This window comes from Meleagris gallopavo, chromosome 8 (genome assembly GCF_905368555.1).
Source record: "Meleagris gallopavo chromosome 8, MGAL_WU_HG_1.1, whole genome shotgun sequence".
Classification (NCBI taxonomy): Eukaryota; Metazoa; Chordata; class Aves; order Galliformes; family Phasianidae; genus Meleagris; species Meleagris gallopavo.
The window spans coordinates 20,050,958-20,068,952 of record NC_139411.1 but is presented as its reverse complement, the minus strand read 5'-3'; the positions used below and the strand labels follow the sequence as shown (position 1 = coordinate 20,068,952).

Genomic DNA, 17,995 nt, shown 5'->3' with positions numbered 1-17,995 from the left:
GGTCCCAAGGTCATGCCAAGATGTGTAGGAATTGTGTTCATCGCAAAGAGAGGAACCTATCTACAAAATGATTCACACAGCAGATGTCCCCTATTTTCAGGAACTGAGCTTCATGGCTAATGTAGGGACTACTACTTCCACTTTGGAATTAAGTTGTCAGTGTCTTGTTAAGATGTTTCTGGTGGAGTAAATGCCAGCTTTCTGTTGATGCTGAAGAACTTAAGTAACCACTGTCATATGCAAAGGCAGTTTGGGGAAATGTTTTTTTCACCTTTCAATTAACATTCACTAACCATCAAAACTAAACGTAAGTGGGATCAGTGTTCTGTTCAGAGGCTGAAGGAAACAATGAGTGAAACACTTATCCTTTGTTAGAGCCAGCAGCTTCTGTGACTTAATTAAAATATGGCATTAATTTCAAAACCATTCACTAAATCATTATAATGAAATGATGATAGGTGCCAAAATTTTGCTTGTTCACTCTAACAGTTTATTTTAGGAAACTCAATCTAACAGGATGAACCTTGAATATACAGATTAATGCAAGGGAGGAAATTTTATGATGTCTGTTAGTTAATACAGAAGCCAATCTTATTAATCATGGATTTACAGAGGGCTGTTTTATTAGATGTTAACCATAGCTTATGTTGACAATTGATTTTCATTGTAGGACAACTGAATTTATTATTTGTAATAAGATAAAGATAATTAAATTGACTTTATAAAGGTTACTATCATAAATGTTGGTAGTGCCTGTGAATAGCAAACATAGAACTGCTTTAGCAGCGAAAATTCAGTTAAGTGATAGGGGCTTTTTTTCCATTACATTTAATTGTCTGCGAATATTTTTAGCCTGCAGTTCATTTTCCAGCCTTTCATTTTTATTTTCCAGTGCTGTGAGAAAACTCTGTGTTGAAACCTCACTTCTAGTTTATTTTCTTTCAAATAAATCAAGGACAAAACATTTAAAAAGTTACAGAAGTAAAGCAAAATACAGAATATAAATATGTTATGCTGCAAAGTTTTGTCCTGTACCTTCTCCACTTTGTCAGTAAATTATTCACAATATGTTGAAACAGGTCTGAGATCTACAATTAAATCTGACTTTCAGGTGCTTTTCCTTTCTTTTTTTTTTTTTTTTTTTTTTTTTAATATTAAAAAGCGTAATTATCAAGGAAGAGAATTTAGGCCTTGCAAAAAAAATGATTATTCAGAAATTATTTAATCTTTTTCAGTTGTATCGGCTTCACAATGTGTATTTCCCCACCCTGCAGTGTCATCCATATATCTGGGTACAATCTTTTGAAAATGTGGAGGAATTCTGAGGATGTTGAGCCCTTGGGAAAACAGCTGAAGTAGTATCGTCAAACCTAATGGCAGCAGAATCATGGAATCGTAGAATATCCTGAGTTGGAAGGGGCCTATAAGGATCATTGAATTCAACTCCTGGCTCCACACAAAAGTACCTTCTGAAGATTTGACAGTGTGGAAGTTATGCAGTACAAAGGTACGTGCTATCAAAACATTTATAATGTGTTTTTACCATAATATTATTCTTTGATTTCTAGCTCAAATTTGCCATAACTCTACAGACTTGTAACTCATCATGTCTTCTATGTTATTTTGAACCAGTACTGAAAGGAAAGAGGGAGGCCTTTAAGAAGACTGTTGTGTAAGCACAGATGTTTGATATGGTCTTTAGGGGAGTTTCGGAGGGGGGTGTTGTTGATGTTCTTTAATGAAATACACTTGGCTGGATCTTTGTATTGGTAGAGCAAACCACGATTAGTTCTTCTGTGGTTCATCTATTTGTGGAAAGAAGGCGTAGCTATATGGCAGAGTATGGAGGAGGTGAGCAGCACACCACAAGAAGCACACCTTACTAGGGAAGTCAGGCTGCTGGTTGCTGGGCTGCAGTATAGGTGCCAATCAATTGTTTCATTTCTATTTAGTTCAGGAAAAAACAATGAAACTCTTTGTAGCTTTGTAACTGATGGCCAGTTAGTTGCCCTGTGGCTTTGTTACTGATACTGCTTTCTCTAACAAAAGGACTACAAAATATTCTGCGTCCACTGTATTTTCATCTCTTTGTTGTTCCTGTGTGGAACTCTTGAGCTCAATGCTCTGCTACTTGATCCAAAGGTAGGCAGGAGCCCATGCTGCCAGGATCCAAGTTCTACAGATACATTCTTTACTGCCGTATTTCTGCTGCACACACATCCACAAAAGTTCTGACTGCCACCTCCTGGGCAGGTTTTCCTCCCAAAGCAAAGCAGAGCCTGGATTCACCCTGTGATGTTTGCTGCAGTCCCTAGGAGAGAACCCTGTCACGCTGCTCTGCCTGAAGCTGGGGAGAGATATTAGAACCTCAGGGAAACCCAGCACCTGGTGCCCTGCTTGGTTCCCTTCATCTCCTATGTGGAAACCTGAGGAGATTGTGCTTTTAAGTTGGATGCTCCAAGTGCATAGATAAATCTGGAATCAGCATCACTCACTTTGAATTTTGCTATTGTACTTTTTAATGTTAAATACATTTATTGAAACATAAAATACAGATCCTTGGCTGGAGGTTGGCTCTTCACAGCTACCTCACACCGTGGAAGTACTGGTGCGTTTCCTGGACACCTTCAGGACACTGTAAACAGCACTTTCTGATTCTTTGTGTGTTATTTGCAGTGAAAGTGCTGAAGCCATTGTAAGAATCTGATATTATCTGGTTTTAATACATAACTTAATCTGCTCAGAACAAAGCCAGGGCAGTCCCATTCTTCAAGCAGTTTCCATTTCATTGCAGTATTTACTTTAAATGAAAGGCCACGATCCTGTTCAAAGCCATAATTTCCCCCTCTCTCCCCTGTTGTCATTAGAACCAGATAACAGGAAGAGAGTGGAAGATAACTGCCACTTATTTGGGTTTCACTGGAGCTCTCAGGCAGAAGCAGGGACGCCAGCCAAAGCCAAATCAATTCATTTGAATGATTTGCTGATTACCTGTGTTAGTTATTCCTTGATTATCTTTCCCGTTGTCCGGGACTAGCTCTTTGCCTTTGGGCTTGGTTTGACTGCTTATTTTTACCTGTTATTTGTAGGGAATATTCTGCGTCGTGTGTAATGCACTCCAGTCCTTACGGTCAGAAGTAACTGGCACTAGAAGAAGTGAGGACTGCTGTCATAACAAGCAGAGAGAAAACATGATGTTCTAGTTTTTCAAGGCGATACAGACAGGTGGTGTGAGCTGAGCTCCAGCCACACGCTATGGCAGAGGCTGGGGCCCAGGTCCCATTGCCCAGAGCTGGTGGGCTGTGCTCTCCTCCCCTCCCTGTCACTACTGCACATCTGCTCTCCATCCCAGCAGTGCACATACTCAGAAAGATTAGACAACTGGTTCTGCTTTGCTTGAATGTAAACTTTCACTCCATAGGATGTACCATGATATAAGACAAGGAGCTATACCAACATTCAGCAAATTTGTGTTAATAACACAGAGAATGCTAAAGTTATAGTACTACATGACAGAGATAATTTGGTCAGACTACGCAGCCAGGCCATCTCACTCTAGTAACCAAAGGATCTGAAATAATGGTTCAAAACCTAAGGAACTGTTCTGTGCTTTGGGGTGTATGGCAGCAAAGAGAAAACCGTGCCTCTGAGTTGGACCTTTTGCTCTCCCAGTAACTTCCTGGTGAAGAAGGCCCTCAGCCCACAGCTTGCCTTCTGGTTTTCAGCCACATTGTAGCAAACATAGCATAGATAAACAAATGTGGTTTTAGCCACACTAGGAGTGAATCACTTTATTCATATTCATTACATTTTCTGAGTGGATTCATCTACAGAAAATAGGGCATTTAGCACAAAGCCTGAGCAAATGCAGGAAAAATCAGAAAATAAAACTGACCAAAATGAAGTTCACTGAACCACAGGCATTGGAAGGGACCTCTGGAGATCAGTGAGTCCAGCCCCCAAATTCTGTCATTCAGAAAGAATCCCAAGTGACAAAGCAATACAGATAAAGCTGAGCCACCCATTCTGCAGCCAAACACACGGCACAGGTATGAAAGCAGCGATGTCAGACCGAGGGCCAGGTTCTGTCCCATACTGTGAGACCTGCGTAGCCTGTGGAGTGACTCTCCTCCCTTGCCTGCCTGCTGCCTTCCCATTTCTGAATGTATGTGTGTGTGTGGCTGTGTTCATCTTGCTCTTCAGTCAAGATATATTGAGAAGCCTGAGGGGAGGCTGATAAACCAGCAATTACAGAGCTAAGTCAACAAGAAGAGATGGCACCACATTGGCCGGTGGGAACGTTTGTTCAGCAGCGTTCCAGGGAGGGGAGAGAGCTTGAAGAGCACATACAACTTTCTCAGCACAGATAACAGATTTTCTCTTGACATCAGTCCCCAGCAAAGTTGATCCAACCAGTATTATCTGCAAAATCAACCACTGGCTGGGCCAACAAACCCAGCAGTCCCCAAACCTTAAAATATCCAATTTCAGTAACACACTTTGCTGTAAACTTTGGACATTATCTTCACCTGGATCAGATCTGATAAAATTGTCTAAAGAGGAATTCAGAGGTGCTGGAGCCAGTGTTCAGCTTAAAGATTAATTCTTTAAACTTATGGGCATCCACACATCTCATTAGGAGAGGAACATTAGAGCTCCATATTAAGACAGATCATTAATTTCAATATCTCCTTCCTGGTTGTGACCAGAGGGGCTGCAGAGGGGATCTGTGAGAAACAGCCACAGCCAGAGATATCCCTTCCTGCTTCCATCAAACTGCAGCGTAAGGACTTCCTGAGCCAAACTCTGTAAGTGAGCTGTTATGTCCAATTCTCATCAAGGTACCTATCCTCCATCAATTTTTGTTCTGTCTTTCTGAACTCATTTGTACTTTTGGCATCCAGAGCTTCCCATGGCAACGAGTTCCACGGTTTAATTATGCACTGTGTGAAAAAGTACTTCCTTTTGTTTGTTTTAAACCTGCTAAAACAGAATTACAGGATGCACAACAGAATTGCACGGGCAGACTCAAATGGGAAGATAATGTGGAATGACAATGGAAAATCGTTCTCAGCGCAGAGAACTGGAAACTGGTTCTGTTTTTGTGCTGCCCTGAGCACCAGTATGGGATTAGGTAGTACTTCCTATCAGTCCTCTCGTTCTCATAAATAAGCTAAAAATGACATACATAAGAAAAGCAAGGTCCACGTCTTCCTTTTCTGTTAGAATGAAAAAAAAGTTCTGACTATTGCTTAGGGAGGGAGGACTCCGAATTCACATTTGAATTTACTGTGTAATGCAATGTTTAAAAATCAACATCTTTTGAGGCTTTCAGAGCCACACTGCGGCGAAGGAGTGAGCAAACCTCTCTTCTTGGAACTGAAGCGAGATAACATCTGGAAAAGGTGAGCGTAGTGCTGTGCTCCTTGTTACCAGGAAGGCAAACTGGAGGGAGTTCAGAGAAGAAGAGCCAACCGTAGCTGTGTGCTTGGAAGGAGTGCTGGGGAGAATGGCATAAAGAGCTGACAGTGTAGAGATTGCTAATCAACACTCAAAGAAGATGACATAGTAACTGTTAACTAATGCTTGAAGTGTGAGCCTGCAGGAATGAGGGGAATTGGGATAGACATTTTATGGCAATCAGGAGCGTCCCGACTCTTTAGGAATTCACTCACTGTTGGCACACATGGAGGTTTTGGAGGGCTGCAGTGCTCCCTAAACCAGCTGGTTTATCTATAGCAAACACCTAACCTGGCTGCCTGACTTCAACATGCATTCTTACAGTTTAATATTTTACAGGTGTCAGATGGGTGCTGCGAAGGATACATAGAGAGCAAGGTCATGTCTCCCTGTGGATTCAGTCCTGTTATGACACAAAACATAATCTAAAAGAGACAAAACAGTAAAAGAGCAGCTTGAGAGCTATAGAAATGAAGAGATGCAGAAAGGCTTTGGCTGAAGCACACTGTTTTAGAGGCAGACGGTTCTGATGCTGTGATGTTGGTCCTACTGAACCTGCCTTGACTCATGGTCTGGTTTTCAGTACCAGACCACAGAAGATGATCTTTCTTTGAGAACAAATCTAGAAACAATCTAATGACAAAAGGCAGGGAGGGTTCGTCAGTTCCCCCCAGGCTGTCAGATGTTCTTCAATGATTAAATGTGAGTGACCTCTGAATTTGGATTGGTTAGTTTGTTTTAATTAATCCTGAAATTTTAATTTGTGTGGAGATTTTAAGAGAGTTTTTGCAATTTTATAAACCTCTTGAAGTCATACTATACACATTTAAAACATACCACTGTAGAGAGGCAATGTAGAAATGGATCTTGAAAAGGAAGATGTATTTTTTTCCAGTTAATATCTACTATGTGTTTGTAATGTTATACAAGAGATCTCTTTGGTCTCTTACGATTCTATTATTAGTGAGTCTTTTCCACGATGGCACGTCTCCAAAGCCTCTGTCCTGGTGAGATGCCTGCTGCATCTCCTTTCCAAATGTTATATGTACCCAGTGAGTCTGAACAGATTTTTAAAACCCCGTGTTTTTGGCTGAGGATATTCTTCAGCTACTAATTTGCATTTATTGTACTAACTTTGCAGTAGATTTTTTGCTGTAGGCCAGAGATCAACTTCTGGATTAGCACCTGCAGTGGGTTTGGCTCTGAGCTTATGATTTGGGTTCAAGGAAACATCTGGGCTATGGATTATGTGCTACAACACTGACATTGCACCTCCAGTTCTAGGCCCCAGTACTGGGATGAGGTAAGATTATGAGATGGTCAAACTATGGAAGGATTGAGAAACAGCAGCTGTTCTGAAAAAACGAATCAAATCCAATCCATAATGTATTAGCAAAGAACTGTAATCCTTAATATAGAGGTGTGACACATAGATTTCACATCAGTGTGCTTATTTTCATGCCAAGTGTGATTTATTTTTTGTTTTGTTTCTACCGTAAGTCTAACAATCAGTACATGCTGTGGTGTAGATATCATTGTTCCAACTTCCATTTGGGAGAAACTGTATTATGGGCAGCACTCTGCGCTACCAGCCTGATTCCATGCCTACCTAGAAAGCTGTGCTCTTCTGCATGACTATTGCTACAGGTTCCTCTGAACAATTATGTTACTTTATAGGCCAATAAGCTCTAGAAAAACAACGCACTCAAGATGAATATTTCAACCAGATTCCGGGGGAGGGAAAAAAAAAAATATAATTATATAAAGCAGCAGAGAATGGCAAAATCTACAGTTTTATGAAAACATTCCCCTGATTTCCAAACTCTGAAGAGATCCAAACAGTGACGTGACTTAGAGGTGACTACTGCTGCAGAGTGTGAATGGAATCAGACACACTGAAGACCCACTCAGATGCTCACCTACATCATTCTCTGGGTGTACTGAATTGAATGGAGCTCCTGCCCTCTACTTTAACTGGGAAAAGTATTTTTCTTTTTGTTTCATATCACAAACTGTGTGGGTTTCCCCTCCCTGGTACCACCACCAGGGCCCCAGATGGAGATTTTGGCAGATGTGGGCAATCCAGGAGTAAGTGCCTCCCAGAGCTGGATCTGGAGCAGATCGAAATGCGGACACAGATCAGGTCGGCTGCTCTTCCACAGTTGTGGCATCCTCCCAAGTCCTTGTTGCAAAGCAGAAGTCCTCATTTCGGGTGCCAACATCCCCTGAGCAGATGGAAGTGTCATCAGTGCTCTGTGACACGACACCGAGACTCTGGCACTGTCAGAAAACTCCATATGTTTGTCAGACCTAATTGGAGTGCTCTCACCACCTCTGGAGAGAACTGATGGGGTGGGGTACATTGGCACAATATGTCCACTGGATTGAGACACTCAGGGCTGGGTGCCATCTGCAGCTGGGGCTGTTAGTTGGGCTGATTCTGGACTGTGCAGTTTCCATCACAAAGGAAGGCTCCAGCTCCTGTGCTGGAGCAAAAAGGGGAAACATCTGCCTTAAGGAAATATGATTCTTCCTTTATTTCTTTCATTCAATATTGAATTCTACGTGATATTTCCATGTGCAACCATCAAGGCATATTCTGTCATGCTGTTATGAAAAGTTTCACAATTGGACTCAGGAGACCATCAGCTCCGATGGGCTCTAAAACCATTCCACGAACTCTGAGTTAGTCTCCAAGGTACTCCCTGGCCTTCCCACACCAGCTTTACCCCAGTGCTTCTGCTCCTGCCCGTCGAAACAGAGCCTTGAAAAGTTCTGAACCCAGAAACAGGTCCTTTTCTTGGGTGAGGACAGATTTTAGATCCATCCTCCTAACTCTGCTGTCAACCAGCTGTGAGTTGTTGCCTTGATTGTTACTGCGCGCTGCTGCTTTTCTCTATTAACAACTGCACACACCTATCAGCTCCAGATAAAACAAACTTCCTGGGGACTGATTTCATGATGCCAAAATGATAAAGTTGGCTAAAAAATGTAGAGCGAATGTGTGAGCTCTGGAAAACATTAACAAAAATAACCAAGTAACACTCCCCATTCATACCTAATTCCTACCGACATCAAATTTAGCTGTGTGTACTTTGGACCCGCTAGAACTCAACTCCTATTTGAAATGCCCAGCTTGTAGTCTGATTACTCCATAAAAAAAGATGTGTTGTCAACACTGTAGTTTAGGCAGATTCTCCATTGTCTGATCTCTTGTTATGGGCATTTACATCAACACGGAGTGGGTGTACAGCAGCCAGCAGTCTGTGTTAGCAGCACTTTGCAGTCAGTTTGCGCTTACGTAAAGGATTGTGCAAGATGTGAGAGGGAATCTAGCCCCTGGGAATTGTGTGTGTTTTTGGGTGTAATCTTGGTGTGCGTAGCCAACACATGAGAATATAGAGAAGTTTTAACATGCTGTGGCTGCCATCACCCCAAATAAATAGAATGAACCACAGAGCTGTCAGTCGCACTCACAAACAGGAGCCAGAATAGCCCGTGTTTTGTGGTGGCAGATACATAGAAATATGAGCCTGTAAGGAGCGATATATTGCTCTGTTTTTCATAGTGTTGTTCACCGCATTCTCATACCAGTCAGATAAAAAACTCTTTGGGCCAAAGAAGGGTTCTGAAAAACATTACAGCCTATGCAGTTTCCCAAGATGTCTCTTTGCAGCTCAGAAGAAAACTGGTGATTTCTGTTCCATTGGGCAGAATTGGATTGTGACTCTGGTTTAGAGAAGCCAATATCGCTGCAGTCATTGGGACAGCCCAGAAAGAAAGCATTATGAAGGTATGTTTATGGAGCGGGGCCATGTGTTCCTTCCTCCCACCTCAGAGCCATAAATGCTGCATATCCCACTCTGTAGCGTGAAGGTGTCCCAGCAGAGGTATTAATGTGGTGCTATCCGGGGGCAGGAGGAAATGGAGGCACCTTACCCACGTGCTCCCCAAGGGTCTGCCATATGTTGGTTGAAAATCTTTGACAAGACTCAAAACACCATTAAAGCTTTTCTGAGCCTTTTAAATTTATTTATTTTCACAGCATTGGTGACAGTGCATAGGAAAGGGACACTTGCTGGTAGCAGCATGGCTCATACCCATAGATCTCCAGTGCCAAGCAGGAATAGCCCTCCAAGTCATCAGAAAGTCAGGATGCAGCCATTACAGATGGTTCTCTCTATAGAGGTTTGTGATCTTCTTTTTGCTGCCCAGAGCCCACAGCCTCAGTTGGAGGAGCAAAGCAGGAACCAAGAGCAGCCGCTGGCTGCATGCTTCATTCTCCTGAGGTTTCCCAGTGGTGGGCCATCATGGGTTCCCAGCACAAGGCAAGGATATCTATATGCTGGCAAGGGAATTTGTTTTCCTCTGACCTAATGCTTAGAAACTGCTGAACCAGTTTTGCTGAGACCTTACAAATCCTTAGCATGAGGCAAATTTCCCCAGAAGAGAATTTTTTCCACCCGAAAGATTTAGATTTGGCATAAATCATGATCTGGTGAACGTAGAGGTGTAGGACGGAAAATGATAAGCCCCTGCCAGCTCTGCCTGCAACAACAACTCACATGTTGTCCACTGCTTTTTAACCAAGATTTGTCCTATTTTGCTACAACTAATTAATACTTCTGAACTAATGTTGTTTTGCTATAGCTAATGAATATTTTAACCTGCCTGATGCTTGTTATGGTTGTATCTCATTGATAAATGGTGAGGAGGAGATGTGAGAGGTGAATGTCTACCAGATGAGTGATCTGGAAGATGGAACGAAGGCTGACATCACGCCACAATACGTGGTGCTGTTGTCTGAAGCTGTCTGGCTGCCATAGTGCTAGGAAAATCAGAGAGGTGATCTCCCTCCTATTTCCTCCTTGGATGGGGTTCAAGGCTGCGGCCTCACCTCTCTTGGAAGCAGCTTGCAATGCCTTCAATAATGGGAAGGGTTGGAATGGTTGGGGGCGGGACCCTCCTGGAAAGCACCAGGTACCACTGGGAGATGGGCTCTGCTGCACCGCCTGCAAATTTTGCACAGCCCTACATGGTTATTTTGGCTAGGGTGATTAATCTCTGGTCCCGCAGTATCACTGAGGGTGCTATTATGGGCAGACTCCCATTTCTGAGAGCAGAAGCCAAGCAAGTTCCTCTCCAGAAAACCATGCCAGCGGGAACCGAACGAGCGGGGTGAGCTGGGCATTCTGTGCTCCTGGACCCACTGCTCCTATAAATTGCAGAGTTTCTTTGTTGTCTGCAAAGACAACCCCATGAATCAGAAATCTTCTGGGGGGTGTCTGCAGGTAATCGAGTGTGGGGAGCTGTGGAGAGCACCGCCTGGAGGCTGCAGCCATCTTCAGGAGCTCCGCATTCCCGGTGCTCCGACGTTAGGTGTTTGGTTTGTACTCTCCATGGATCTTTTGTCGGATTTTATTGGTTTGTTGATCTTTGCCGTGTTGGCGGTATCCCTCCGCCCACTGCTGCCCGCAGCACGGTGGGACTCCCGGGCACGGCAGGGCAGGGCCGCCCCGCGCCCTTCAGCTCCACAGCCATGACACAGAGGGGCAGCCCGGCGGGAGGATCCCTGTGGCTCCGGGCAGCGCGATGCCGCTCCCGACCCCGACAGGAGGGTTCAGGTAGTTGGGTCAGGGCCGGCAGAGACGGCGAAGAGGAAGGGGGGCCCGGATTCGTTTTATTAAGTTCGTTTTTCGCTCGTTCCCTCAGCTAGGAGCCTCTCGAAGGGGATTTTGCAGAGAGCGATCGGCAGGACAGAGCCCCGTCGTTATTACAGAACTAATGAGTTCTCCAGGCGCTCCCTTCGGGCCGAGGTGCGGGGATGCCCCGTGTCCTCCCCCTCCTCCTCGTCCCCTCTCTCCCCCCCCAGCAGTTCTCGACTCAGCGAGAGAACTAGGAATAAGAATGGGAAATGTTTTTTAATCACGAAGGAGCGAATTTTCATTTCTTTTTCTCCCTCTCTCCGAGGAACTGCCGTGCTCCACACAGGGACCGCCGAGGAGAAATAAGCCTGGTGCGGACGCCCCGTCCCGGGCGGCTGCGGATCCCTCGGTGCCACCGTGGGCGCTCCGCGTTCGTCGCAGAGTTGGGACCGCAGCTCTCCGCCAGAGCTGCGCTGTGTCCCTCCCGACGAAAAGTCCAACAGAACGCAGTTCCAAAAAGAAAGGGAAAAGGTTTGATTTAATCCAGAAAATAATTAAAATCTCATGTATTTTTATTGGTTTGAGTATCCAGCAGAGTGAAAATATTGAAACTCCGAGCCCCCTTGCATTAAAAAGTCACAACTGCTCCATTTTATTGGTTCTGACTGTGTGAAAAAAATTATAAGGACAACATTGAAAAAATCCGGGTTTTAGAGCCCCGAATGGCCGTAAAAACAATAAAATCAACTATAAAACCTGCACTAGTGATATTAAAAAATTATGTAGTTCAATAAATGTGACATTTTCATGAATGCGATTTAATAGTCTCCGGGCCGGGAGGAGGAAGGCGAAGGGGTAACAATTGGATCGGAGCGGGGCGGTGCTGCGGGGCCGCGAAATTAAGTGCTTCATTTTCCTTGTTGGGGATTATGCAGTGGGAGTGGAATGTAATAACCGCACCATTAAACCTTCCCTTTAACAAGGCCTGTTGCTGGTATAAAAGTCAGAAAAGAATAATCTCTTCCTCTATTTATTTGTTTTCAAATAAGACAGCAAAACGCGGATTTTTTTTCTTTTTTCCTTTTTCTTTCTTTCTTTCTTTCTTTCTTTCTTTCTTAATTTTTTTTTATTTCGGCTTAAATTTGTTTTCAGCGTTGGGAAGCACAGACTGTAACGCCCCGCGGAGGGCAGCGGGTCAGAGCCTCCCGCGCCCCCATTAAGTGCTCCGAGCTGCAAATCCAACACTTCCAGCCCAGCCATGAGCTAACCAACCCCCTTGGACGGAGCAATGCCTCGGAGACCGGGAGCGGAGAGAAAAAATAATCAGAACTGTCAGCCCGCTTGACGTGTACCTGATATTTACAAGACACAAGACCGCGCTTTAAAGGTGAGTTTTGGCATTTGTTAACAACATAAAGAAAAAAATCCAACCTCCTGATATTATTAAAATATATATATATTTCCATTTCCACAACACCCTTTCGTCTCGCTCCCAGTCTCTTACTTATTAAGAACTTCGTGGGTTTAGGGGGGGGGAGGAAGTATTCATACATATATATATATGTGTGCGTAAAAGCAGCACCTGCTGTTCCTTAGCAGCTCTCTGTGCTCGCTGTCACCAGGCGGAGAGAGGAGGACACCTGCTGCCGACCCGCTCCCTCGTCGGGGCGCTCCCTGGGGCGGCTCTGTGGGGTTTGGCGCTGCCGGAGGAGGGCGAGCGGCCGCCTCGCACTGCCTCCCTCCCTCCGGTGCGCGGGGAGCCGTTTCCAGCGCCTCGTCCGCCCTGTCGGGGGCTCCGCCGCCGCTACCTCTCACTCAGCGGCAGTGAGTGCCCGAGGGGTACCGAGTCCGCGGGCCCGCTCAACCCCCCCTCCGCCCCCTCTGTCACCCAGAGCCGGGCCAGGCTGCGGGGGCCGGGTGGGGGGGATCGCCCCACGGGACGCCCGAAGTCCGGGCCCGGTGCCGGAGGAACGCGCCCCGCCGTCCGCCCACCCCGGGTGCCCACTCGGTGCCATCGGGGCCCGGCTCTCGTTGATTGGCGCCGCGGGGAGTCCGCTCGGGGTAGGAGGGGGGGAGCTTTCGCCGGCGGGGGTGGTTTCCCCCTTCCCTGGCCGGGCTCATTGGCTAGACGGAGCCGCGGCAGGAAGGGGACAGAGACCACGCGGGCTCCGCCCCGCGCCGATAGAAACCTATCGGAGGGGAACCCGAGCCCGGAGAAACCCGCGGCGGCGGTGGCAGCAGCCGGCGGCCGCGCTCGGGGCCGCTCTCCGAGGGGCGGCCGGGCCGCGGCGGGCCGGGCGGGCCGCGCCATGCAGTACCAGGCGCCGGGCGCGGCTCCGGCGGCGGCCCTGGGCGTCGGCGTCCCGCTGTACGCGCCCACGCCGCTGCTGCAGCCCGCGCACCCCACGCCCTTCTACATCGAGGACATCCTGGGCCGCGGCCCCGCCGCCGCGCCGGCACCCCACTCCCTGCCCGCCCCGCCGCCGCCGACGCTGCCGTCGCCCAACTCCTCCTTCACCAGCCTGGTGGCCCCGTACCGGACCCCCGTCTACGAGCCGACCCCCATCCACCCGGCCTTCTCCCACCACCTCGCCGCCACCTACGGCACCGGCGCTTACGCCGGGCCCCTCTACTCCTTTCCCCGCGCCGTCGGCGACTACACGCACGCACTGATCCGCCAGGACCCCCTGGGTAAGCCGCGGCACCCCCTTCCCGCCCGGTCCCTATCCCGTCCCGTCCCGTCTCATCCCGTCCCGTGCCGCCGTCGGGGAAGCGGCGGAGCTTAGCCCCGGCCCCCTCGGCCCCCGCCCGCTTTACAGTAAATTCAGGGCAGCTCCGCGTTGGGAGCGAGACCGCAGTGCGCGGCCGCGGTGACTCAGATTTGTTTTCCTTCAACCGAGCGCCTCTCAGAGTGTCCTTAGTAATGTCGCGTGTGGTTTTGGTGGGGAGTTTTAATTGTGCCGAGAGATCGCGCGGCAGATCGCGGCCTTTTCCTGCCGATGGGTCCCAATGCCGCCCGCACCGGCCCCGCTCCCGACGCCGCGGCTAGCGGGTGGGAGTCGGGGGGGCCGTTCCGTCCCGGTGCGGGGCCCGCGCTGCCCTCAGTGATTGCAAAACGCGCCCTGAGTCACCGCACCGCAGCAGCGAAGGAGCCTGACCCTTTCCGTTCATACAGGAAACCTTGAGCTCTCGATAGGAGTAAATCTGGTTTCAGAAGCTGTTAAGTGTTTTCCTGGCCGCCCGGAGCAGGCTCTTCCCCGGGAGTCGTGCACGGCGCTGATTACTTTATCGACATCCTCAATACAGACAAATTCAGGAAACACTCGGCTTCTGATAGCCGGGATCCGTTTTTCTGATATTGTTCATTTCCTCTGTGTGGGATGTGCCTTTATGACAGCTAAAATAACCAGTTGCTTCCTATTTTTTGAGGCTGTTTTGCACCAGAATTACTAAAGCCTGACGCAAGCAAAAATCTTGAAAAACAATGCAGCGAATTTCAAAGGCTGCGGGCGGCGGACGGGGGGACAGCGGCGATGCCTCGGCCACGGCCAACGACGCCGGGCCGGGCCGGACCCCCGGGAGCGCCCCGCGGGCACCGGGCCGGAGCGCGGCGCGGGGTTGCGGCATGCGGGCCCGGGCAGTCCCGGTGGGAGATGGAGGGGACACGCGGCAGCGAAAGAGCAGAAGGAAGCGAAGAGCTTTTTTTTTTTTTTTTTTTTTTTCTTCTACTCTGTATTTTCTTTGCGCGATAGACCAACAGGAAACACATTGACGGAAACGCTGCCAGAGCCCGTGGAGTGGCTTTGAGCTCTCACTGCTCCTCTGGCTGAGAAAGCAGAGGAGAGAAGGCTGGGGCCGGGAGCGGGGCAGGGGGTCGGGGAGGCCGGGATTGGCGGTGACGGTGCTGCCCTTTTCTCCCCGAAGGAAAGCCGCTGCTGTGGAGCCCCTTCATCCAGCGGCCGCTGCATAAGAGGAAGGGTGGGCAGGTGCGCTTCTCCAACGAGCAGACCATCGAGCTGGAGAAGAAGTTTGAGACGCAGAAATATCTCTCCCCACCCGAGAGGAAGCGCTTGGCCAAGCTGCTGCAGCTCAGCGAGCGCCAGGTGAGGCCCAGCCCCGCTCTCCGCGGCTGGGGGGTCCCTGCTGCCCAACCCGCGCTACCCTGTGCCTTTCTCTCCCGCCATAGGTCAAAACGTGGTTCCAGAACCGCAGAGCCAAATGGAGGCGCCTGAAGCAGGTACGGGATGGTTCCGTTTCTATAGCAATACGGGTTTAATGGCGTTATCTCGGCGCGGCGCCCGGTGCGGGATGTGTGCAGCACTCATCCGGCGCTGTTTAACCTCTTCACCTTGATTAAAACGGCAAACACCGCGCCGCGGCCCGACGGGGCTCGCTCAGGCAGCACTAATGCTAAAAGCTCTTAATGCGGCTCCGGGTCAATGCCGGGCGGCCCTCACACCGCGCCCGTTGCAACTCGGCGCTAATTGTTTTGTAAACCCATATGTTGTTTAGCCAATTAGCGCTGGGGAGATAAGCGAGCGACAGTGAACCGCTCCGGCGGTGGGGTCGGAGGGGGACGGCCACGGCGCTTTCAGTGACCTCCCCACCCCAACCCCCTGTCGGGGGCAGCGCAGGGAGAGCCGCGGCTCTGTACGGACGGTCCCGATGCGGGGCGCTGCGCGGTTCCTCCGCCCCTACGGACCACGCTGAAGGCAGAGCTCTGTTTTCACTGCCCAGCTCAGTCGGGTCGGGGCTCTCAGCTCAAACGTTTGGGAAAAAATCCCAGTCGTGGCCTGCTTTGGGCACGCAGGAAATTTGTTCTGCAGCTTTGCCTCGGGTTTACAGCACCTTGGCTCAGATCCCTTTCCTCCTGCACTCGGTGCCGGTCCATAGCAGAGCCCCTCGGCAGTGCCTGCAGCTCCCGGCCCCGAAGCCGCTCCCTCCGTGCTGTGACCCCACACACATCCCCACACATCGTACGGCAGTGCCATGCATCTCCACCTGCTTCCCCCACTGTGGGCACATGAGCTCTTGCCTTCGGCAATGGGCTTTGGTTCGATTTATGTTTTAATAGTGTGTGTTTTCACATTGAGGTTCGGCCTTAGAGCTTAATTGTATTTTTCTTCTCATTTGCTTTTGAGCCACTGATGAATTCGGTCTCCCTCCTTATGCCACAAGGATTGCCATGTAATTGAGGACAGGTCAGGGAAGTGTTTGGAGCCTCGCACCAAACATTCGCTTTGCTAAAGAGCAGAGTCGGCCCTGAGCCCTGCGCTGGGCACAGCCCGCGGGACTCAGCCCTTCCCACACAGAACCCCGCGGTGCTTCTTTGACGCTCTGTACCCAGCGTCTTTCTATCTCCGCAGGAGAACCCCCAGGCCACCAAAAAAGAGGAGGCGGAAGGCACCGGCGATCACGGTGACCCGCGAACGGAGGGCAGCCCCAGCCCCGCTGGAGGGGGCGAGGCCGAGCCGCAGGACAGCCCCTCGGCCGCCTCGCAGGAAGACCCCGAGTCCGACGTCTCTGACGACTCCGACCAGGAGGTGGATATCGAGGGCGACAAAGGCTTCTACAGTGCCACATGCTGACGGCCCGCGGGCACGGAGCCGAGCTCGGCTTGCACTGTCCCGGGACTGCAGGAAGGAGGATTTTATGATGGGAAAGGACTTTCACCATTCCGCTGAAAGACAAAGAAGCACAAACGGACTTGTTCTATAATAATCTGAGAAAGAAAAGATGTATGTTCTGCAAAAGATCCGGTTTTTGGCAGATCTCTGATTTGATTATAGGGACTAATCGGTGGTTTGTATTTACTGTATAAGATCTATGTGTACATTGATTGGTGCTCTGACTGGGACACAGCGCTGTGCCCATCTCTGGCTGCTGGAAACCACCTCCTCCCCCCCAGCTCATGTGGTGGGGGAGCGCAGAGGGCAGGACCCAGGACCGTGCCTTTGTGTGTGCAAACGAATGTGCTTTAAATGGATTAACTTAAGTGACCTTTGCAGGCAGAGAAATGTATTCTATGCCATATAGAGGGATTGGAGCATCCCGACAGTGCCTTACCCCACACAGGACCTGCTGCTGCTCTCCCCCCCCCCCCTCCCAGCGGGATCTCCCCCAGACTGGGCAGAGGCTGTGGCCACGTTCAGTTTTGCTCTTGATGGAATGAAATGTCCCTCATCGCATTTTGGAGGACTTTCCCCAACAGTCTGTGTGGTTCCATTTGCAGGGAAAAAAAAAAAAAAGCAAAAAACCCACAACCCAAAAGCAAAACATCAAACCAATCCAGTCTGTTTTTTTCCTTGACAAATCTGTCGTGCTGTCCCCCAGATTTCCCATTTCAGAAGGAAATGAGGGGGCTGATAGGGCATTGCAGGATGCAACGTAGCAGTGTGCAGCCATGCCCGGCGTGTCCCCCTCTGCTTCTGTACATAGCAGTTTGCCTTAAAAGTCTTTGTGGTTTTATACCTCATGTTGTTCATATTTTGTACATACTGGTTCAATGTTAAAAAAAAAAAAAAAGAAGAAGAAAAAGAAGAAGACGCAAAAGCTGGTATTTAATTTTTGATGGATTTGTTTGAAATAAAACGAAACTCTGCACCACCGCTGCCTGGTTCCTGGCACAGCCTCCAGGTGCCCACAGCAGGGCTTTGCTCTTTGGGGGCCGTTACCCGCGGCCTCGTGTCCTGCTGTATCGTCTGGGTTCTCTACCGCGTGTCGGCTTCGTGCGAGTCCGGGGGAACGCGGGGAGAGAGGGCGGGAGGAGGAGCGGCTCCGCGGGGCATCGACCGGAGCCGGGCAGCCGCTGACCCGCCTGAATCAACAGCGATGATCCATCGGCCTTTCTCCGAAACGCGGCGGGGAAGGGGGAGAGGGAGGGGTCCTCG

At 49.1% G+C, this 17,995-nt stretch overlaps 1 protein-coding gene and 1 long non-coding RNA gene across 2 annotated transcripts; both read left to right on the top strand.

Moving 5' to 3' along the window:
• Window positions 1–9,386: 9,386 nt before the first annotated feature.
• LOC116216891 (uncharacterized) lies at window positions 9,387–12,581 on the top strand. Its single transcript, XR_004160517.2, has 2 exons — window positions 9,387–11,636; window positions 12,258–12,581. It is a non-coding gene; the product is annotated as an uncharacterized LOC116216891 (long non-coding RNA).
• A 669-nt stretch (window positions 12,582–13,250) lies between these two features.
• Window positions 13,251–17,711, top strand: HHEX (hematopoietically expressed homeobox). Its single transcript, XM_019617958.3, has 4 exons — window positions 13,251–13,796; window positions 15,030–15,208; window positions 15,292–15,342; window positions 16,472–17,711. The coding sequence occupies exons 1-4, from the start codon at window positions 13,415–13,417 to the stop codon at window positions 16,691–16,693; spliced, it is 834 nt and encodes a 277-aa protein (XP_019473503.3). The 5' UTR covers window positions 13,251–13,414; the 3' UTR covers window positions 16,694–17,711.
• The last annotated feature ends 284 nt before the right edge of the window (window positions 17,712–17,995 follow it).

Excerpts from the sequence above, each read along its gene's own strand:
- HHEX (XM_019617958.3), top strand. The coding sequence starts at position 13,415 with ATGCAGTACCAGGCGCCGGGCGCGGCTCCGGCGGCGGCCCTGGGCGTC. Across the intron at positions 15,209-15,291 it reads TGCAGCTCAGCGAGCGCCAG|GTCAAAACGTGGTTCCAGAA; the intron begins GTGAGGCCCAGC and ends CTCCCGCCATAG. Across the intron at positions 15,343-16,471 it reads AATGGAGGCGCCTGAAGCAG|GAGAACCCCCAGGCCACCAA; the intron begins GTACGGGATGGT and ends CTATCTCCGCAG.